General features: G+C 32.3%; 2 protein-coding genes across 52 annotated transcripts; one reads left to right on the top strand and one right to left on the bottom strand.

The window, feature by feature from the left end:
• Positions 1–6,844: 6,844 nt before the first annotated feature.
• On the bottom strand, positions 6,845–14,313 carry LOC114268135 (uncharacterized). Of its 2 annotated transcripts, XM_028209250.2 has the most exons (5): positions 13,653–14,313; positions 12,219–12,415; positions 11,099–11,197; positions 7,738–7,789; positions 6,845–7,267 (listed from the first exon to the last, which is right to left on the bottom strand). In XM_028209250.2, the coding sequence occupies exons 1-5, from the start codon at positions 14,080–14,082 to the stop codon at positions 7,134–7,136; spliced, it is 912 nt and encodes a 303-aa protein (XP_028065051.2). In that variant the 5' UTR covers positions 14,083–14,313; the 3' UTR covers positions 6,845–7,133. The 2 variants fall into 2 exon arrangements, with proteins under 2 accessions (XP_028065051.2, XP_028065053.2); XM_028209252.2 differs by lacking the exon at positions 11,099–11,197 and having other exon boundaries at positions 13,653–14,288.
• Positions 14,314–15,087: 774 nt separating this feature from the next.
• On the top strand, positions 15,088–22,451 carry LOC145804866 (uncharacterized). 50 transcript variants are annotated; one of them, XR_014347511.1, is made up of 11 exons: positions 15,088–15,450; positions 15,581–15,740; positions 15,933–16,112; positions 16,235–16,297; positions 16,369–16,520; positions 18,781–18,858; positions 19,039–19,249; positions 19,345–19,443; positions 20,443–20,487; positions 20,558–20,643; positions 22,077–22,451. XR_014347511.1 is itself a non-coding variant. In XM_082900165.1 (9 exons), the coding sequence occupies exons 4-8, from the start codon at positions 16,996–16,998 to the stop codon at positions 20,477–20,479; spliced, it is 264 nt and encodes an 87-aa protein (XP_082756291.1). In that variant the 5' UTR covers positions 15,088–15,740; positions 15,933–16,112; positions 16,235–16,520; positions 16,941–16,995; the 3' UTR covers positions 20,480–20,487; positions 22,077–22,451. The 50 variants fall into 49 exon arrangements, 16 of the variants coding, with proteins under 16 accessions (XP_082756291.1, XP_082756302.1, XP_082756300.1 ...); XR_014347514.1 differs by having other exon boundaries at positions 19,039–19,208; XR_014347509.1 differs by having other exon boundaries at positions 15,088–15,740; positions 15,907–16,112.
• The last annotated feature ends 1,066 nt before the right edge of the window (positions 22,452–23,517 follow it).

Here is a 23,517-nt window from a genome sequence, read left to right on the forward strand (position 1 = left end):
TTTCTTCCCTTTCTCTTAATTTTGTTTTCTATTTTATTTGTTTTATACCTTTAATAGTGTTATCTTTATTTCTTTCTTTCTTATTTTTTCCCTTTCTATCTTCTTATTTCTTCCCTTTCCCTTTCCCTTTCTTTGTTTTCTATTTTATATATTAAATAAGAATTAAAAACCTATCTTATTTAGTTTCTTCTTTCTTTATATATTTTTTCTTTATTCCTTCGTTTCTTTTTTCCTATTCTCTTTATATAAGTAGCAACTTATGGATGGCACATTATAAATGCACATGTATCCATGCAAAATAAAAATAAAGAAATTTGAAAAACATATACAAATAATAGCAAGTTACAGGAAAACATATTACAATCATTCTACAAAAACAACATAAGACAATAAATTCATTTTATACACTCATATCTTTTAACTATTCAAAATTTTGATTATTTTTGCATCATATTTTTAAAAAAGAATATATACCACTTTACATGCATTTGTCATTCTCTTGCTAGAAGGAGCCATCTTTTCTTTTCCTTTAAACATTGGGTTGACCTTTTCTTTTTCTTTTGCCTAACAAATATAAATAAAATATTCAAAAGATTAAAAAAATCTTATATAATCTTATATAAATAAAATATATACAATGTTTGACTTGATTTTGTACTTACTGCACGAACATGGATAACATTAAGGTTGTGCTCATCACGGATGACCACACCAACATTTCTACATGGAGTTGTAGGATGATGCCTACAGAAATAGATTGTGAACAAATTAAAACCTATATAATAAAATGGTAATAATAAGAGTAAATAATTCAAGATTGTCTTGGGTAAAAAATTCTTTTTCTTTTACCAATTTGGTGTTAAAGAAGGTTGTCTTGGGTTAATACATTCAGTCGATCTTGCTCTTTCTCGTTCTCGTCGTAAGCATTGTCCCAATTGGTATGCAGAACATAGCTTTTGATTTTTTTCACGTTCTCGTCGTGCACGTTGGGCCAATGCAGCTTTTGATAACACATTATCATTGTGTGCCTAAAATGAGAATATTATATAAGAAGATGCATAAAATGTGAAGATTAACTAACTTGCTTCTCTTTCATCATGTATTTTTTCTTCCTTTTAACTAACTTTTCCTCTTCACTCGGTTAAGTTGTTAGTCATATAAGAACCAATGCATGTATTGATGAAATTTAAAAAAGGAGGGAAAAATAATTTGAAAACACATTAAGCACACAAAACTGCAAACTCACTATGCATGCACTTATTGGTTTAAAGACACTATCCATCTCTTTACAAAATGTACGTTGAAAAGGTAAATATTAGATCATTGGATACGTAAAATGTGAATATTAGCGTGTAATGTTTTGTACTTTCCTTTTCACTCTTCTTGTTGTTTCTGTTATATTAAAATGCATTTTTATCTTTTTCTTCTTTCCTTAAGAACTTCTTATAAGAAAAATAAAAATTAAAAAAAATTATATTAGATCATTGGGTACGTAAAATGTGAATATTAGCGTGTAATGTTTTGTACTTTCCTTTTCACTCTTCTTGTTGTTTCTGTTATATTAAAATGCATGTTTGTCTTTTTCTTCTTTCCTTAAGAACTTCTTATAAGAAAAATAAAAATTAAAAAAAATTATATTATGTAGTTTCCTTTTCATCACATATTTGTTCTTTCTTCTTATTTTTTTTTTCGTTTTTTTCTATTATATTTTTATTATGCTATGCTGTAGATGCATATTAATGTTCAAATAGACAAACAAGTTCATACAAATTAAAAATTCAAATAGACTAATAGACAAACATATAAAAAATTCAAATTAATATTCATACAAATGCATTACCATGTTGTATAAATGTTTACTTTAACATGCTTCAGAAAAACATTTCACATTCAATAAAAAGAATTGAATAAATTTTTGAAAAAAGAAACTTTTGAAAAATGTACATAAAAAAGAGTATATGACACTATGCAATTCCTAAAAAAATCTATATAATATTCAAAAAAGAAACTTTTAAAAAGGTGCCCAAAAAAAAAAAAAAAAAAAAACATAAACTCTCTTGCCATATTTTTCATAAATGTTAAAATGCCAAGTCTCTGAAATTTTTCGTTTAATTAGGAACTCTAGATATTCAAAAAAAATTATGAAAAATATTTATCATCTATACAACACAAAGCACTAAAATATTTATAAAAAAAATATTCAAAAAAAAATCATAAAAATATTTATCATCTGTACAAAAAAATATAAATAAATAAAAAATAAACTCTCTTGCCATATTATATATAAATGTTAAAATGCAAAGTCTTTCAAATTTTTCTTTTAATTAGGAACTCTAGATATTCAAAAAAAAAAAATTAAATAAAAAAAAAATCCCTTTCTTTTTAGAATCACACAACAAATATACTACATTTGAATGGTATAATTTTTTTTTTTTATAACAAAATGTTATATACATTTTTTTGAGTTAAGTTAAATACTTGGTGAATTTGATTCAAAGCAAAACTAATTATTTTAAATACTTGCATTAAGTTAAATACTTGTAAGTTTAATACATTTTTTTTCATGAAGACAACTAAAGTAATACACACATATATACATTCACTAAAGTAATATTTTTATTTTGTATACCAATTTGATTCCAAGCAAACCTTTGGGTTAAGTTAGAACTTCTGGAAATTTAATAGGCAAAAGGGATCAATTTTGACTCTAGAGTAAAGATACATGCCCCTGTTTGTGGGTATAATTAACCACTAATCCTAAGAAATAGCTTGAATACTTTCTTGATTACTAATGGAAAAACAACCATACCTACTGTTTGATGGAATTACCTTCCAGAAATGTTGGAGGGAAGTTTTTATTTACATGAAGTGTGGGCATACACTGTGTGCCTGAAACAATTAGATCAATCATGATAGTTTTTTAAATTTGAAGCAATTAAATCTTTCAATCGCTCGATACTAATGAGAGTGGAATTGCAATTAAACCCAAAACCACCCCCAAGTGTGTTATTCCCTTTATAATATAGAATAGACAGAGTGCACCATTGATACTATTCATATAATGCCAAGAAGAGTGTGTTATTCCCTTAATTTTACATTGATACTACATGGCCCTGTTTGAAATTCATATATTAAATCTGGTGCACTCTGTCACCCCAAATGTGTTATTCCCTTAATTTCAACCTGCCCTTTATAATATATGAATTTAAATTCGACTCTACCATTGATATTATTCTTCACCATTGATACTAAACTCTAAAATCTGATGAAAGTTTTAAGTATTCATGGGAAAATATGTAAAATCTGTTGGGTTGGTTGGTTTCTATAGCTTTGTAATAAAACTAAAAAATGTTGTGATGGGTTTCTCCAAAGTTACAAAAAATTGCTTCAATTTGTTTGCCTCAAAAGCATATCAAGCTAAAAGTATGGAGTTTATCATATGTATGGAGTTTATGTAATTTAAAAAAAAAAAAAAAAACAGTGGTACAAAGAAAGCAACCAAAGAAAGTAACAACTTGATAGCAACAATTACTTTGGGCTTTGTTTAAAAGGAAAGAAAAAAAAATTAAATTTATGAAAATATCACCTAGGAGAAATTATTCTTTTGCCCAGCCAAAAACAGGAAACTAAATAGAAAAATATAGAAATATAGAAAAACACATATAAATAAATAGGAAACCAAATAGAAAAACACAAATACTATCAGTTTAGAGCAAACATATCTGTTTAGAGCAAAACAAATCCTATAGACTACTCAATTTGGTATTTGCTTTGCCTCTTTCATTCATGGGAATTCAGTAGGATGATATTTTTGATCTCATCTGCATGTCTGTGAACTTTTCATAAATATTTTAGTTCCTCCTGAATGGCAGTTTTTTCTTTGGAGTTAATTCTGTTTTTTTAATTTCTCTCCGATCTGTATTCAATTGTCTATTGAGCTGCTTAGATTCGCTAGGAAATCAACCAAATAGCTCCAGCGGTACTAGAGCTACTCTTTGCATGATATACATCTAATCCAGCATCACTTTTGTGAGATGGCAGCCAATTTCTTCATGGGCCCCAATATAGGTGATGATGTGTGTTTGATTGGGAGAATAAGGGGGGATTATTTAATGTGCGGATTGTAATCCGCACAGTAAATCCAATCCGATATTTTTTTTTTTTAGTCCGCCGGGCATGGAGTCCGGCCGGATTCCTTATCCCCCATATGGGGGATTATACTATCCTAAGGGGGGTGTGGGACAATTTTTGGGGGGATTATTTACTATTGAGATTAGGTGGTAAAATGATTATTTTGACCCTATACTATTTAATTATGTATTATATTTAGTAAAATTCAATAAAATTTAAATGTCTTAATTTAAAAATAAAATAATTGTATTTAACTTTTTATTGATGTTTTATTTATTTATTTTTAAATAATTTTTTATTGATATTTTATTTTAAAATTTTGTTTATATTTTATTTAAATGTTAATAGATGTTTTATTTAATTTCATTGTTTAATTATTATTATTTTTAAAAACAAATTTATTTAAAATTTTAATTAAAAAAATAATATAAATTTTTATTCATATTTTATTTATTTATTTATATATTTATTTTTAAAAAAATAAATTTATATAATTGTGTAAAAAATAAAATAAAATAAATTTTTATTTAATCTAACTAAAAATAATTGAAATATTAAAGATATGTTTAATATTGCTATTACTTAGTAAACAATTAAAAAAGGGTAAAATATTCTTTTATTCATTTATCCTATCCAGTCCGTCCAACCAAACGTTGAATTCACTAAAAATAGTCCTTTCCAGACATCTAATCCCATGAAAAAATAAACACAGGATACATATCCAATCCAACCAAATAGTCTGGGGGATTCACAGTTCCAAAACTCAAATCCGATGAATTCTAATCCCCTCTTATCCGGTCCGTCCAATCAAACGCACCCCTAGTGTACATTTGCTTGTGGGAATCAAGGTTGGGAATTGGCATCCTATTAAATTTCCCACTGGACTGGGCCACATTTGTTGTGTACAAAGATGGTAATTCTTTTCTTAGGAATAGGATAGAAAAACATTAAAGGAATTTCTATCCCAACCAATTTTTTCTTGGTTTTTTATTATCATTTCACTATCCATGGGAATTACAGCTTAAGCATGAAAAGAGTTCTTATGGCCATGATTATTGAGCCAATTAGTTTATTAATAATAAATTAAAGTACTCAAAATTATTTTCCTAATAAGTGAAGTCTCAAAAATATTAATCGTATTAGAACAATTCAAAAAAAATACATACAGTTAGTATGGAGATTGCTAGAATAGTGAATGATCAAGCTGCGAAGTTTGAGTACAATCTAACTTAACCATGCCCATCACTTTCATCCTTGGCCATTTGCTTAAGGACAATCTAGGTTCTGTTATACAATTTATCTATATATATCCAAAACATATCAGTTAGACCAATAGACCAATACTTATAGAAATGAATACAAATTCATATCACATATCAGATGAATATAGAAACCCATATCACAAACACAAACACAAACTTAAACTTATGAATACAAATGAATACAAACTCCATAACAGATACATGAATGAAAGAGAGAACCAAGTCAGCCTGAGTGTTAGATCAATAGATATGTATAAACTACACAACAACATGATTCCAATATATTAGACCAACATGATTCAAACCCAGATTAGACCAATAGATAGGTATAAACCCAAATATTCTAACTGAAATTAGACCAACACATCAAACCCAGATATTCCAATATATCAAACCCAGATTAGAATGAGGGTCAAACTAAAATCAAACCCAGAGTAGACCAACCTAAAAAAAACCCCACCCCAACAAAGACATCAAACCGAAATCATAAAACTAAAATCACACCAAACTCATATTATAATAAGCTTACAGGAGTGATCGATCAGAGCTCTGATTTTGCAACCAAGCTGCTGGAGTGAACGACGATCGGAGTGAACCAAGTTGCCGGAGTGAACCGAGCTACCAAAGAGAACTGAGCTACAGGTCGAAGTGATTTTGAACAACGATCGGAGTAAGCTCTGATGAAACTAGAGAAAAATGCAAAGGCAAAAGCTAAGAGAGAAATGGATAGATAAAAAGTTTAAAATTTGAAATCAAGAAGAAGAGAGAGAGAAGGGATAGGTGGGAGGCAGACGTTTGAGAGACAGAAGAAGAGGAGTGTTTGATACACTTGGGCAGGAATGATAGGAGTGTTTGAGATACAGAAGAAGAGTGTTTGAGAGACAGAACCGTTAGATGTTGATCAGGAAAGATCTCAGCCATTGATAGAAATGTATCTCTCATATATTTTCACACATTTTCAAAAACGTTTGTGCCTTATTATATAGATATATATATATATATATATATATATATATATATATGTATATATATAGATAAACCAAGTGAACCAAATTTTCAAATCTTTTAAACTATACTACTGTTCTACTAAGTACTTTTGGCAGACAAGCTCAGCACATTAATACACTAACTCAGCCAGATTTCACTTGGATAGATTATTTTGATTTGATTCCATATCTAGTTTGTAGTTATTTAAGTCATTGATTAAAGTTACTAATGAGTCCAATATTGATTAAACATATTTAGCTAACTTATAAATCACCAGTATGAGCTTAACCATTACTCAACCAGCCATATCCGGCTAACATCTCCACAAGAATTCTGGGTAAGAAAGTGAAACCCGATCCGAAAACACAAACAAGTTTCAACACTGGTGTTGGACAGACGGGGCAAAACTTTCACCATTAGCGGCTTCGAAAGGACAAAGAACAAGATTGCTAATGGGATCTGGGTAAGATGGAAGGTGCTGCAGCACCAGTATCAAAGAAGGGCTTTCATTGCACAAGAAACTCACTGTCAATTATATACAAACACAACATACATAAGCATATGAATCTTTATAGCAACTATATCTCTGATTTTGACCGTGCATGTGCAAGTAATTTCTACAAACTATCGAAGAGGTGACGATTCGCCTTCTTGTGTGACGGCAAAGTTCCTGAGATTTTTTCCGTGCATTGTCTAGGGTACAAACATAAACACTGTGCATCTGTACTAGAAAACAAGCAGTTTAAAGGTATGTCATCGTTCTGGTGGGGCAGCCAGGAGCCTCACACGACGCCTAAGCATACTTCTGTGGCAGATACCAACCAAAAATAGGATGACTACAAGAGCAATAGCGGAATATTCAAACACTCTTCTGACCCCAAGGGCTCCTGTAGATACAGCAGCTATTAGTTTCCAATGTAGATGAAACAGAACAAAGAACTAACTAGATAGGATTCGAGAAAGAAATTAAGTTGGAATCCAAGCACCATAAGTTGACGGGAGGCAAAATTTTATGATGCAAGAGGATCCACCGTGAGGTATGGCCCCACTAAAGAGATTGTCAGTCATAAAACACAACAAGATCACATGATTTTGGATCGGCAATTCACTTCAAATTGCTACAAAGTTTTCAAAATAACAAGATCCAAACTCACCCAATCATCCTACTTTTCTTTCAAATCAATGTTTATGGTGGGACTGAAAGAACCAAATATTAGCATCCTTTTTTTCTTCTCTTTTTTTAAAAATAAAAAAAAAAATAAAAAATTGCAACCCATAGTACAATAAACTGTATGCTGATAATGGTTTTATTCTGATGCAACATTTTCCTGTAACTTACAAGTTTGAAGCAAATTACCTGTTGGAATGAAGTCAAAACCACAGATCTCATAGAAAACAGTCAGCAACAACTGTAAAGAAGAAAAGACGATAAAAAATTATAAGCAAAAATTACCTAAAGAAAATGAACGAGGCTAATGTTTAATATATCTCTCAGTATACAAAACAACTACTAGTATGCAAATGCATGTGGCAGACTGTTAGTGGTGATTGGCGAAAAGTTCGCTAACTTTTTTAATTACTTGGTGGGAAATTCGTACAAAATCCAAAGTACTTATCACTATTCCTATATTGAATATTTTCATCGATCTATAATCCCCACATTGGTTAAGCAATTAGTTATGCACATATCCACCTTTTGCCATTGGGCTCTGCACTTGGCTCTCCACAACTATTTCGACTGCCCCCCCATGACAAACCGAAAAAAAAATCATGGTACATCTAAGATGAGTTGATTGAAAGGAAAAGCCCAAGACACTACCCAATTTATGGGGTGAGAAATAGTAGAGTAGAATATCAAAGCAAACTGGCACGTTAGGTACCTCTCCATGTATGTACATCCTTATATCAATTTGAAGTCCCAATGGGCCTCTATCTGAGCACCCATAACCTACAGTCATCCAGTTGGTAATTATCTTTTCTCCACCAAAAAACCACTCACTCCTGCTTTTGAAGTTCTCCCCTTTCACCTTCCTCTCCATATATCACATCTGGAATCAAACCAGAGACCTGACTGGTATCTCTTTCTAAAATCCCCTTTGAGCTTTAACACCTTACTCCTTATGTAAACATAAAGCATTAGCTCTTTACCAGTTGATGTTCTTGAATTATCTTTCCTATCACAACTTAGGAAATTCCAGTTGACAACAACCTGTAATGGTTGGAAGTGTAAGATACACCCACATGTTACAAATAACAGCAATTCACCATCTTGTTTGCACATCCAACACCAACTCACAATAACGTTCTTCCTCTGGATCAAATGGTCAGTGGTAAGGATCTTACCTTGGGCTAAACACCAAACAAAAAAGGCCATCACTGTAGGAGCCCTGGGGCCCCAAATAACTTTCCATGGGATAGAAGAATTGCAATGACCAATCAATGCCTTACAAAAACTTCCCATGGAAATTCCCCGCACTGGTTAGCCTCCTTCTCATCTTCAGTCTGCCTAATCCTCGATATGCCATACAACCTTTAGAGAAGCTCCAACATCTCTGTCATCTCCCAATCTTGTAACCCTCTCTGGTTACAAAATATCCCCAAAAAAATTCCTGTTATCCCTATGCGTGCAAATACTCCTCAACTGTAGCTCACCTATCTGCTGCAATCCAAGCAAAATCTAATCCATCTCCCCCATTTGGCACCAAAACCCATTCACTCCATCTCACACCACTCTTGGGACCCCACTTCTCATTCTTGAGTTTATACTTTCACTCACCACCAACACAGCATCCAGGATTTGCCTCCACTCCATGAAGCATTCTGAGATTCCAAAACAATCCCCTATGAATGGCTACAGAGCAGGGCGGGGGTGGTTTCACTTACCCCGACCTCAATGCCCGATGACAATGTACTTTTTCCATCCCCACCTCAATCCCCGACATGGCATATTTTTTAGTCAATTATCCCTGCCCCTAACGGGGAGTGGTGATCTGATCCCCACCCCACCAACCATAAGTGTTGCATGGACTCTTTTATTTCCTCCAAACCCTGTCCACCAAATATGACAAGGGGTAAGGATGTGCAATATGTGCCTGACATCCAAACCAAATTTTATATGATGTTTGAAGTAGAAGAAGGTTCCATTTACTAGATAAGATAATTCTTGCTTCTCACATGGATAGGAGATAAAAATTTCATATTTTTCCTAAATCTTATTTAATTTCAAGTATATTTCTAAATAATTTACATTATCTTATCTAAGAATATTATATAATACGCAATATATATATATTTATATGGCATGTCCTCCTACCCAAGAGGTGTACGGTGTTTAAATTGGTTCAGTTCTGAGAAAACCAAATATGAATGGGAGATAAAAATTTCGTATTTTCCTTAAATCCTATTTAGTATCATTGTATCAAGCATATCTCTAAATAATTTATATTATTTTATCTGTGAATATCATATACAATATGCAATATATATAAAAGTCTACAGGACATGTCCCCGTACCCATAGGGATGTACACAGTTTAGAGTGGTTTGATTCCGAGAAAATCCAAAAACCAAACCGGTCCTAATAGTTCTGGAATTTTGGGAACCAGACCGAACCATTGATACCTATGGAACCAGACTAGAATTAACAGCTCAGTTCTAGTTCGATTCACGGTTCCAACAATTCATGTTAACATGTTCATTCGATAATTAGTATTTCATTAAGGCAAAATGATCGCTTTTGATTTCCAGTGCAACGGTGTTCAAGACTTCCAGTAACTAATGATCAAAACTAATACAACATTTAAGTCATTAATCAATATTCCAGAATTCTAGTAACCCAATCTCCGAACCATTATGAAAAAACAATAGCAAAATAGAAACAAATGTGAGGCCTAAATTAGATAAGCCCAAACTTAAAAAATCCGTAAATTAGACAGATGACAGACAAAAAACCTAAATCCCTAAATCAGAAACAATTAGTTTAAATATATATATATATATATATATATCTAAATCAGCAAGGGAAAACAAATAGGACCCAACTTACACCCCAAAAACTCAAAAGTTGAAGAAACATAAAAAAAATGCTAACCAATTGGAGTATAGGGACTGGAGAAAAACCATCCCTTAAATATTAATACTCACAGCATTTGCATAGCTACTTATCCTCCATCTAATTACAAGACCAATTCAGAGTCCATTGGCATCACTTATTATAGATTGCCAAATATTTCAGCCAACATAACAGAGTGTGCATGAAAGTGATGCTTGGCAATTCCCCACTGTTGCAAGGAACCATCAAACTAAATAAAATATATGGCAGCATAACTAAAGTTTAAAGGATGGCATTATGGCACAAATAAATACACACACAAACCACCTAATGATTTAAAGTCTTGTCATTCCATTCTTTTATATTTTAAAATTGTGCTGAAATTTACACAAAGCTTGCACTGTGCATTGAATCCTCAACATGTTTCTCTTAAATATCTTTCCGAAAGGAAGATAAAAAATATATATATACACATTACAAATACTGCAAGAAGATACCAAGAGTTCATTCAGTCAGGAGAAGGAAAATTAGCAAAATCTATTCCATACATCTAGACAACATTAGTCAATATAAATTATTAAAATAACACAAAGATATAGTCTTTTTTACAAGTAAAATAAAGATGATATAGTTAAGTGCAATGCTGAGTTACTGTCGGATGGACTTACTGCAATGAGGCGTGCTGTGTAATAGTTAAGTCTAAATCTATCAGGATCCATCAGTCCTCCAAAATATCTCCTGAAGGATAGTGGCAACTGATATACTTTCTGTAGGAAGCAAAATTTTCATATGAGAGAATGCCACGTGTTCTTCTTGACAAATTTTCGTGACAAAGTTTGGGATTTCATGCAAATAACAAGCAAACATCAGCTTTTTGACAATAAAAAATTTACTCCATTCTACACAGTATAATTGCCAAAAACAGCTGTGTTGGGGAGCTCTCTTGAGCAATGAAAAATGTCACAAAAGTAAAACACAAAGCATTGGCATATGATTATGCAGTCAGGCTATACATGAAATTTTAATTATGATATTTTAATAGTGATTCTTGCTAGTAAATCATATTCAATAGCTTTGTTTTGCTTCACCCTTATAATTCACCATCTCCATTGCCAAACGGCTAGAAAACTCCCAAGGAACCACTGAATCAAAAATTCTAGTGTTATAGTTCTGTAAAACTCAGTTGAATAACCTTTTTTTATCAGCTTCTTTGGATGCGTCCAAACATTACCTTCGAGCAACTTAACCTCAAAAATGACTCAATCCGCAATTGGCCTGCCATTTACTCTTGGATAATATGAAATAATCGAAAAAAATTGAGATACATGTACACAGATTAGTACGAAGAACTACATCCAAGGGGACAATATATATATATATATATATGTATATATATTTTTTTGGTTCAACTACATCCAAGGGGAAAGCCACCAAATCTTTTAGAACAGAGGACCAAAAAGTTACATGAACAGGGTCATCATCAAGAGAAGTTTCATAAATTAAAAGGGCTCCGCTGCCAAAATCTACTAGGGGATCAGTATATGTTTTCTGCCCATAATAAATTTTAAAAAAATAAAAATGAAAGATTTTCTTCAAATGACATTACCTGACTTTTACGGTAATCATGAGATGGCTACGACAGTTTGCAAATGATCCATTCACAATTATGGATTTTTACAATAATCAAAAATTAGCTGGGACAAAATTATAGAAACAAAGTCTTAAAAACTAGTTAGCTCAGATAGTTGCATAACCCAATTCTATAAACAGAATAAAATGTAGACTTACCATAATGAAGCCATGGGCACCACCTACAAAAAGCCGATTGTACCCCTGAACTTTCTTCAAGGCCTGTACAACATCCTCTTCCCGCCGAAGGCTAAGTGATGCCTCCGGTATCAACTTACTAATGAGACGAGAGCAAATGGGGCACTTGCACCGCTGAAGTGCACTACTATAGTTCCAGAACATCAAAATGCAGCTGGCTGTACAATGCAAGGTAATTAATTACAAATGATTTCAATATCAACATGTCATTCAATGGTAATTTTTGAGTAACATGGATTACCAACATATTAACTTCTACAATTAGAGTTCACACAAATTAAAATCTCTAAACTTATTCTGTCATGCACATTAATCAATTGGAAGAATACCATGATCTCCAAATAAGTTTCTTCCCATAAATAGAACTTATGACCAGCCAATCTAGGTTCAAGGCTCAGTAAGTGCAATACTTAACTACAAAGAAGATTATTTATCAGTGAACTTTTAGAGATCAAACACAAATGAAGGGGAAACTCACTTTCAGACAACAGACGGTTTTAAGGACTACTGATTGTCTTGCTAGAAAACAATGTCAGGAAATATTTCTACCCACAAAAATAAATAGGCTACTTTGAGGTCATGTTTCTGAAGCTAACTGAAGAGAGATTATCAAGATTCACCGAGAGTACAGTAGAAAACCCAATGAGATAAATGGAGTCTGACCGGAAAAAAAAATATCAGGAAATTCTGACAGGAACCTTTTCCACCTCCACAAACCAAGCCTGAATAACACCTCCAACTGAAGGCCATCAAATATCTATTGACACTCACTGGTTGGGTTGGTTAGAAAATGGGTGAACAACAAAGACCAGAAACAAAAATTAATTACCCTGTGTCGGTTTCATTTTCAAAATCTAAAACTAGTTTTGGTGAAAAAATTAAAAAACAAAAACCACTTGTCCATTTCATATGATTTTCCCTTTTTTGGGCAAAAATAATATTCAAAATTTTGAAATATCTTTTTGGTGTGTTTTTTTGTCAAACTGTTTTATTTTTTCAAGAAAGTTTCGGAAAAACAGAAAATCAAAATAGTTTGCTTGTTTTGTGTTAAAAATATTTATACTTCAACAATTGTAGAACTAAAAATTTTGCTTTTTTTTGGTCAGTGTATATTTCTGTTTTTCTAGCTTTCACCAGTCAGAAAAGTTATTGTAGTATCTTTTTTCTCCTCTTTTTTACGGCTAATAATAAAGAACTCAAAAAACTAATCATAAATTCAAATTAGACCAGATTGAGCAGAAACTTCTTGCTCTCTCGGATCACAATTCTGTTTTCTACCCTTTTCTCCACATTTTCACAGCAACCAAACAAAGAGTTAGGGTTTCACAATCTTGATCACATATCAATCAATGGCAATTAAAAAAACATTCTTACTATATCATACGAAAAACGCACCGCAAAACCAGTGTCCACAGTTGGTCTTGCAAGGAATGGTGAAACCCTCAAAGCAGATAGCGCAGCAATCATCATCAGGAGGAATTTCCCTCTCTCTTACCACCTCCTCGCTCTTTCTCTCTCTCACCTCATTGTTACCATTGCCAATTCCCTCTGCAACCACGTCAGGCTCCTCCATTTCACCGCTTCTCTCTCTACCCAAATCGCTAGGGTTTTTCACCTCTCCAATTCTCTCACCATCCACTTCATCTCGATCGGGGTTTCCAAAGCCATCGCTTCTCTCTCTAACAAGACAATCAAGGTGGTCCTCCTCCGTATCTTCGCTTCTTCTTCTTCTCTCTCCAACGATGGTATTAGGGTTTCTAATCTCATCATTGAAATCGATTTCTGGACCTCTGCTTCTCTCTCTTACCCGATTTAGGGTCTCCATTTCTCTCTCATCTCTCTACAAATTCAACGAAGTTGCAGAGGAATCAAGATATAACTTCACTAAATATTTATAAATTTATAATTGTAATTATTAAAGTTGAAAAATTTTATTACTACTAATTTGAAATTGTTTTTGAAAACTGATTTGTAAAAAAAATGGTGTGTCCCTTTTAGGTAAACTATAAGTACATTCCTGTAAATTGTTTCAAATGCAAATTATTTTTTATGCTTCGGAATTACCTATTGCCTCGCTAAGTTTCTAATTACATTACAAATAATTTCTTTATTAATAAATTATTAAATCAAAAATAATTTATAATGATATAAAAATTATATTTTAATTTATAATTTTAATAATTTTATTATTATATAGGATAGTAATTAAGAAGTTCAATTTTATTTTGTTTATTTTGTCAAATTAAAAATTTTAATAATGAAATATTTGTAATTTTTATAATTATAAGGAAGTAATGTGTATTTTAAGTAAATTTCAAAACTTATATTTGTAATTAATCTTTTTTTTAATACTACATTAATATTTTAATTTTTATTAGATTAAGGCTAATAATCATTAATTTCTACCATATGATATTTTAATTTATTAGATTAAGGCTAATAATCATTAATTTCTACCATATGATATTTTAATTTAATTGTCAATATTTATATTGGAGAGATGGGGAGGTAATGGCGGAAATCCTAACGGTGAGTCGGACCGAGTTTAAAAGGATGAGTTGATTATTAAAATATATATTAATATACGATTCTTTACTTAATCAAAATATGGAGACTAATCTAAATTAATATAAGATTCTTTACTTTTCACATGTCTATGGTTCGATTTGGAGAAATTTATTGCCATTGTATTTTTTTTTTTTGTCCTTCCCTGAGAATATGTATATTAAAATGATTTAAATAAATTGAAAAAAAAATAAAACTAATTATTGAAATGTTGTTTTGCTCTCTTTCTTTCTGATGTGATCAAAAATCAAGATAATTGATGAAAGTCACTACAGGAAAAATGGGTTTTGGCGACGTTTATTTAACGGCGTTTTATTAAACGTCACATTTTGTAATATTTAACGACGTTTCTTAAACGTCTCTGTTTGAAAAAATAAAACGTCACCGTTTCAAGCGTTTAAAAGCGCCTTTGAATGTCCCTTCTCTCTCCCTTAAATGGGCAACCCTCTGAAGCCCCTCTTTCAGTCTCTCGTTCGCTCTCTCTCTTTCTCTAAACCCTCTCAATGGATCGATTCATCTCTCGCTGATTCATCTCAGAATGATACAATCTCGGTGATTCTTCTTGGCGATTTCGATTTTGATTTTGATTTCGAAGTTCTCTCTCGATTTCAATTTCGAAATTTATTCGGTGATTCTCTCTCTCAATTTCAAAGTCTATTTATTCGGTGTGAAAGCCCTTTGTAAACCCTTATTTGGAATCCTCATGCCTTCAAATCTCGTCTCTCTCAGCCCTCTCTAAACCATTATCATTCTCACAGATTCGTCTTTGAGATTCAGAGCGATTTCAATTTCGAAGCTCCACCGCCACCACCGTCTGCACCGGCTCGATTTCTCTGATTTCGATTTCATCTGAATCTCTGATTTCTATTTCGATTCTGATTTCGAAGCTCCATCGCCACCACCATCTGCACCAGCAAGGTATAGATTTCTTGAAACTGGCTTCTCTTCAACACAACAGCACATCATGACTTTTAATTCCTGGTTTTAAACTTTTGTCTTCGGGAAATCACATCTTTATCTGTTGGTCAATCTTCAATTGCTGATTAAATTTCTGAACTTATCAGACATACTCTGTCCTTTGTAGTTGCTGAAATCTTATCCATGATTCAGATTTATGGGAGATTGATTCGAATGTGATGATGGACTTGATCTCCAATCAAAAGATTTAGATCTACATGACCTGAAGCTGATCTTCTGAGGCATCTCTGAAATCTGAAGCGGCTGACTTTGTCCATAGATGTCCCAATTCTTTGCAGATAAAAATGAAAAATATCCATCCCTGAACTCCAGGTAACTTTTGTAACAATGATGTTTAGATATACTAGATTCATGTTACTTGTTGCCATTTTTGCTACCTTTTATAAATTTTTAACATCTAATACCAATTTATTATTTTTCCTTTTGCAACACAGGTGTCTCGCTTTCTTTGCTATTGGTTCAAAGTTGACTTTTAATTTCCTGGCTCAGATGCAAATGTGAGATGATAAATATGGGTCTTTACTGATATTTAAAAATGTTTTGCTATTTATATAAGCAGGATTATCAGGTGGAGTCATAGCCAGGATATCCATAGCAGGAGTTGCTGGGGTGCTGTTATTGGCAGTTTGCATATATGTTGGAGTTTACAAGAAGAAAAAAGTGCAGGACAAAATATTGCTTCTGCAAGATCTAAACATCAATCAATTCAAGCTGCAAGGGGTAGTACTTCTCCCTGTTTCCTTTCTTTTTCCCTTTTTTGTCTATTTCTTTAAACACCTATGTTTGAAAGGGTTCTTCATGGATATTCTGCACTGCAAATTCCCCTTTTAACTCATTTTACCTCTTGGCTGAAGAATGAAATCCAATTTTGACAAACTGGGAAACCATATGCACATGGTTGTTACAATGTTAAACATCCTATGGTTACTTATTTAGCTTTCTTTTAACACAATAGAGGTTCCTTTCATTTAAAAAAATAATAATAAGAATCGTGATCATATTTGATTAGGTGGAATATGGTTACCATGATTTTCATTTTTCATATTCAATTCTGGGCAATAAAATATATATATATATATATATATTTGACATCACATCTCTAGTTAATTCATTTCATGGTTTCTTCAAAATCTCTTGCAGGAGATAGCTAGGCCATCAAATCTGTCTGCTACCCCGGTGCACCTGAATATTCAAGATGATCACGTAAATCTTTTTTTGAATCATTGGGTTATTTTATCTCTTGTATATTATAAATATATATATATATATATATATTATGGTCTTCAATAGATTCATAAGAATCAAATCATATATCTCAAAATTTTACGCGGCTCCTTGTCTCAATGCACTCTCAATAGTACAATCGTGCCTCCAAATGCTACATATAATATGTAGGTATCATGGTCTTCAATGATTCACAAGGATACAAACTGAATCACGTGTCTTGGATTTTTCTTCTTTTTTTGTGTCAATGCATTTGCAACAGTAAAATCATGTCTCCAGATTATCATGTTTTGAGTTTCTCATATGAGATTTCGGAAGAGGGGATGTTTGGCTCATAAGAGTCCTACTTGGGATTGTTCATTACTATGTTATCATCATCATGTATAGAATAAAGCATCGTTTTGGTGCAGGTGGTGATAGACAATGGCATACTCCAACTCACACTGTCAAATCCTGGAGGAACCGTCACCGGAATAACATATGGTGGAATTGACAACTTGATCGAACTACATAATCAGGAATTGAATGGAGGGTACGTGCATCGATGGTTATATATCTATCTTTGTTCTTTCAATTCTTCTACATTGTGATTGAATTCTGTGCATTTAGAAAATTTCTAGTTCTTTTTCAATACCTTTCAGATGATGAAGCACAATCTTGGAAGGAACCCAGAGAACAATTAGGACAAGTCAGAAAAGCAGTTAGAATTTTTTCGGTTCTTTTTTAGTACTTTTCAGATGATGAAGCATAGTGTTGGAAGGAACCTAGAAAACAATTTTACAAAAGACAGCTAAAAAAGACTCTTTAGCCAAAACTAAAAAACTAGCTTAATTTTTGTCTTTTGTGTACTTCTTTCAACTTTGGAGTTGAATTTTTTTACCCTTTAGGTTTGTGTTGACTAAATGACTCTAAAAATTATCATAAAAAAGTTTACTAAATATGAAAATAAGTAGAGTTCTATATGGAGAAAAAACTTATAACTATGCCATCCTCAATGATCATTGCCATCCTCAATGATGGTTTGTATTTTGTCACACTTTACTTACCTTTTCTACATGTAGATTCATGCATATTTCTTCTCATTTTCTTGTCATTAGCCTCGATTTGTGTGTGTGTGGGGGGTTCTAAATACATACTATCTACATGGCATGCCAGGTACCATCATGACAATATCAAAGGATAGGGTGAAACCATCTCCTCAGCCTGATAGCTGGAAGCTGGCAAAAATTTTTGTAACTGGAGTCATTCTTGGTGGTTACTTGGCCATGATGACAGTCATTTTCTTCTGGGCAGCATACAAGACAAACTTTTTTCCTGTAAGAAAACTTATAACTATAGTAAATGGGTCATGAAATAGTTGATTGGATACACCTGATAGGTTATATGCCAAAGGATTTCATATTTTGTGAATTGGTGACCAGCCCTGGTCCTGGCTTAACATAGTAGTTTAGGTTTGCTAAATATTGATATACAGTTTTCATTAATGAGACATTTTCAAGAATGTATGATGTTCATATGCTTGTATTTGCATTTTATTTTAGGCTCTATGTAATTAATAAATCCAAAATTTTGAAGTGTGCCTGATCTTGTGAAATTTTGAAAATGCATTCCAAATTGAGGCGCCTTCACTGTTCCTGTATGCAATTTTTATTATTTACTTCTAGACTGAAGTCTGAATGATTCTTCTTTTCACTGATCTATCAGTGTTATGCTTGGTCTTGAGACATATTTTCCCCTCCTTTTGTGTAATTTCCAGCGTATATTTGGGGTTTCAACTCTTGAAGCAACAGCTCATGATGACTTCAGGAAGCTTGCATCAGCAATATACTTGCAAGTGAGTATCTTTAACAAAATTGTAGATATTTTGGGTCTGTTATTCTTTAGAACTATGAGTGCTTTGTTGGAACACTAGCTCCCGTCTTGCCATTTTTCTCCCTGAAGAACATTTTACAAGCATGATGCTTAACTCATAAATCATTCTTTTTGTTGCATGATGCATAACTCAAAATTGCAGGATTGAGGAAAATAAATATATATAAGAACTCATCATCTGTGGGGCACCTCTGTGAGAAAGTATCTAAGCTATACCCAAAACACTAAAAATCGCTGGATGGTTACCAAAAACTGCTCTAATCTGGCTTCTTGTTGGGTATCCAATCAAGCTTCTTCCTCTATTTTGTCAGGGTATGCCCCCTCCACCCCAGGTTCATGCTTACTCCTGATAGGTTAGTCTTTTGTGATGTCATAATCTTCTCTCTTACGGAAAACATTATTTTGCAAGGTTGAGAAACATTATTTTGTGATGTCAATTTCCATGCAGATTCTTGAAAGGGAGGAAGTTTGATATTAAGAAAACAAAGCACATTGGGCTGAGATGCTTCAATGGAGGAAAGACTTTGGTGCTGACACTATCATGGAGGTAATTTCATCTGATGATTTTCCTCTTGTATTAGTCTCAAACTCCTGCCATAGATTTGTAGTGCTAGTTTTTGATAGATTGACTTGCTCTTTCTCTCTTTTGGTGAGGTTTTTAACACAATTAAATAAATGGGTTAGTGCTTTTCTCAGCCTATCCACAAGCAAACGAGTAGAATATGTCAAGTTCTTGTTATGTCAAAATCAATCTCAATATGTTCTAGTACTCCTTTTATAGATTTCATAGATATTTTAAATTGAATCAAGAATGCGAGTGAATGTTCAATGAATGAAGTACTCATTACAGTACAATCGTAACATATCCATAATGATTACTTAATTGAAGTTACTAGCTATTTAAATGTTCGATTTGAACTTTCAAAGATTGTTTTTGTGGCGATTGCAAATAGGGTGCAACCTATTCCTCCACCACTATTAGATAGGATGGAAGTCATTGAACTGCCAAGATATACACCTAAAGAAAAGCTTAAAATAGCAATTCGACACCTCATAAATAGGGTGCTTTGCGGCCTTTTTGGATTCTGCAATGTACTAAGTACTTAAGGTTGGGTATCATGTTATGGCCATATGCATTGCCTTTTAATTTGATGAAATATCAATAGAAGGTTGGGTATCATGCTGCCACTTCTTTTTTCTTTTCTTTTTTCGCAATGGATTTCTCTTTTACTGGTTTAAAGATAAAATATGAACATTTGATGGGACAACTAAGCAGGCCCTTAGATTTTATTGTCATATGTTTACTGTTCTAAACCTTATGTAGGTATATATGTAACATAGTTTGTATACTTCTTTATATTAACTGAATTTTATTGGTGACACCTATTATTAATTGATCACAAGGAAATTATTGACCCTACGCTGGTATTTAGCTGATTAGTGTTTCAATGAATTGTCCATTTCTGTTCATTAGCTTTCACTATGAAGTTAAAGCACATGCTTGGTGTTTCTGAATGTCACACTAATATGTTGATAATTGATGCAGATTGACTTGTCTTCCCACATTGTTAGGGTTTAATTGACTTTGAAGGTACTACTTTAACATTACTTTGAATTATTTGATGAATACATGGTCTTTATTTCTATAAATTTATTTTCAGTCGTGTTGGTTATTTTATTCCTCTGCCAAGATTTGATAGAACGTTGATACCGGAGGACAACCTTAGCTTTGTCTCAGGATGTGTTAGTAAGTAATCCAAAATTACAAGTTTTAGTTGTTTTATTCAAAATATTTTTCCTACTGTTCCAAAAATAAGATTCACTGTGTAGCTAAGTGAATAGTATATATATATATATATGTATGCATGTATTGAAGATATCTGAGTGTGTGTAGTTTTTGGAACTTACATACCCAAGCAAAGAGCCACCAGAAGCAACTCTGTTTGTTGGCCTTCCCATCAAATACTATATATATAATGCATGTATTTTCAATTATAACCAACACGGCTGAAAATAAATATAATGCATGTATACACTTGGTTTTGCATGTATAAATATAATGCATGTATACACTGTGTATTTTCAATTATAATGCATGTATTTTCAATTATACTATATATATAATGCATGTATACACTTGGTTTTGCTTTAGGTGCTTTTCAATTATACCCTTTTTAATCCATTGCTTTAATGGGTATTTTCCTTTGAATTTTTGTTTTGTTTTGTTTTGTTTTGTTTTGGGGGTTTATAATGCATGTATCTGCTGGATTTATATGCTGAAAATTTCAGCAAAATATATGATGATTGAACATTAACATATGGTTAGATTAGATTCAGTAGTAAAAAAAAAGAAAGATGAATTTATTTACTTTGAGTACATAGCCTTGATTAGCCGACCGCACTTGATTCAGACACAATGTTTAGTTTGGTTTGATTCAATTTGCTTCAGTTATTGTTATATCAGATTAAAATTTAATTCGCTTCAGTTATTGTTATATCAGATTAAAATTTAACTAGTATGGAGCTCATCCAACGAAATTGTCAATATTGTCTTTGAGCATTTTCATTTTCTGAGGCATCCAACCACAAAAATCCCTATTTGAATGGTAAAATGAAAACTTGAACTCAAATCAGTTGTTTGAATGGTTTGCTATGGACCTGAAAATTCATTGATATAAATGACTGAAATTAAACATCTTATGAAGGCTGTGCAGGAAAAAAGAAAAGGGAAACAAAATGTGAATAATATTTAGCTTCCATGTTATTTACGTTTCCCTTCAATTTTCTAGTGTCATGTTTCTTATTGGTTATATTATACATGATATTGGTGGCTAGTCCGAATTGTTTACACCTGTTGGTTATATCCTCTGTTAATAGTGCTCAGTGCAGTTTATGGCTGTAGAAAATTCTTTATCTTCAGTCAAAATGCTACTTATCAAATCCCAGCAGTATTACAAAGTGTTCCTAGTTAAGTACCATAATTAGTACCATATGATTTAGCTCAGTAGTTTAGAAGTGCATACTGAGACTATACTTGTGTACGTGTATTTCTGATCACTTTGCTGTAATAATATTCAGTTCTGTCAATCATTCAGTGCATAGAAACTGATATGTAGACAATTGGCCTCATTTGGATCCTTTTTTCTAAATGAATAATTTTGACCTTTTCATCATTAACAGGAAGAGGCTACCAAAAGCAAGTCTGCAGGAAAGGCATAGTACCAGACTATGATCTCCGACAGCGATTACACCGAGTTTGAAAACTTCTCAAAGTGGTTGGGAGTCTCCCAGTGAGATTTTTTTGTCTTTGAGTTTTGTCTTGGTATAATATCTTTATCTAATTGTTTTGTTTCAAGAGGAGTTAATTTACTTTTTGTGGCAGTTTTGAGACAAGATTTGAGTTTGGTGGGTTATGTTTTATGACAAGATGGATGGATTTTTCATTTTAGCAGATCTGGAATCAAAATTTTACAAATTGTAGTCTCTTACTTAAACACGGTTTGTTAAGTTTTTTTTGAATGAGAAATTGAATTAATGCTTCATTTGTTATTTGAATGGGAGTTATTATTTTATATGTTAGTTTTATTACAGATATTTGAATGGGAGTTAATTTGTATGTTAGTTTTATTACAGTTATTTTTTTATTAATTGAATGAGAAACTAAATTCAATATTTTTTACAGGTATTTTTTTTTAATTTAATCAAATAAAATTAGCATAATATCCCCCCCCCCAAAAAAAAAAAAAGGAAGATATGACGGCGTTTCCACAAACGCCTCCTAATCCCTCAATAGTAACGGTAATTTTTTTAAAACAGATACGACGGCGTTTCAAAAACGTCGCTAAATATTGTTGGTGACGTCATGTGTGTGTGGTGGGACATTTGGCGGCATTTTTTAAAACGCCGCCTGTACTAATATCACGACGTTTTTAAAACGTCGCAAAGCTACAGCGACGGCCGCAGCTTCGACGTTTGGTACTAAACGCCACAAAAGGAATTAGGGGCGTTTTTTATACATATGCCGGCGTTTTTTAAACGCCGCTAAAAGTGCGATTTCCAGCAGTGAGTGGTATTATTTTTTTGATAATGTGTCATTGTATTATTCTTGTATTATTGTGGGGTGTTTTGAAAGATGATAAAAAGTTAATTTTTTGATTTTTTTTTTTTTTGAAAAAACGTGTAAAAAATATGAGAGATAATATGATCCAAAATAGGTTAAAAATTGAGAAGTGATTTTTAATCCACTTTCCCAAGGGAGGCATGTATTATATTTAGGCCTTGTTTGTCATAATCTAAAAAAGTCAAAAAGTCACTATCCTATTTAAGTCACATCATCTTATTTAAGTAACATCACTTCTCTACTATATCACTTCAAACCCAACTCATACACAACTCATATTTCATAAAAAGTTAAAGAGTACACTTATTTAGATCATTCCAAAAAACTCCCTTAGTTTAACATTACATTTGTCATAATTATATTGGTTTAATGCGTCTCATACTCATATATGTTACCAATACAGAAATACAGTAAATAAATCAAATGTAATATTATATAAATATAATTATTGTATTATTGTTTTAACATTCCATGAGCCTTTTTTTTTTTTTTTTGGGAACA

This window comes from Camellia sinensis, chromosome 12 (genome assembly GCF_055761805.1).
Source record: "Camellia sinensis isolate YWXY chromosome 12, ASM5576180v1, whole genome shotgun sequence".
NCBI lineage: Eukaryota > Viridiplantae > Streptophyta > Magnoliopsida > Ericales > Theaceae > Camellia > Camellia sinensis.

What these genes read in the sequence shown, in the direction of transcription:
- LOC114268135 (XM_028209250.2), bottom strand. Translation starts at nt 14,082, where the DNA reads ATGGAGACCCTAAATCGGGTAAGAGAGAGAAGCAGAGGTCCAGAAATC. An exon ending in CTGTGGACACTGGTTTTGCG is followed by an intron (nt 12,416 to 13,652) that starts GTGCGTTTTTCG and finishes TGCATTGTACAG; the next exon opens with CCAGCTGCATTTTGATGTTC. An exon ending in ACACAGCACGCCTCATTGCA is followed by an intron (nt 7,790 to 11,098) that starts GTAAGTCCATCC and finishes TCTTCTTTACAG; the next exon opens with TTGTTGCTGACTGTTTTCTA.
- LOC145804866 (XM_082900165.1), top strand. An exon ending in CATCAGCAATATACTTGCAA is followed by an intron (nt 18,859 to 19,207) that starts GTGAGTATCTTT and finishes CTATTTTGTCAG; the next exon opens with GGTATGCCCCCTCCACCCCA. An exon ending in GTGCTGACACTATCATGGAG is followed by an intron (nt 19,444 to 20,442) that starts GTAATTTCATCT and finishes TAATTGATGCAG; the next exon opens with ATTGACTTGTCTTCCCACAT.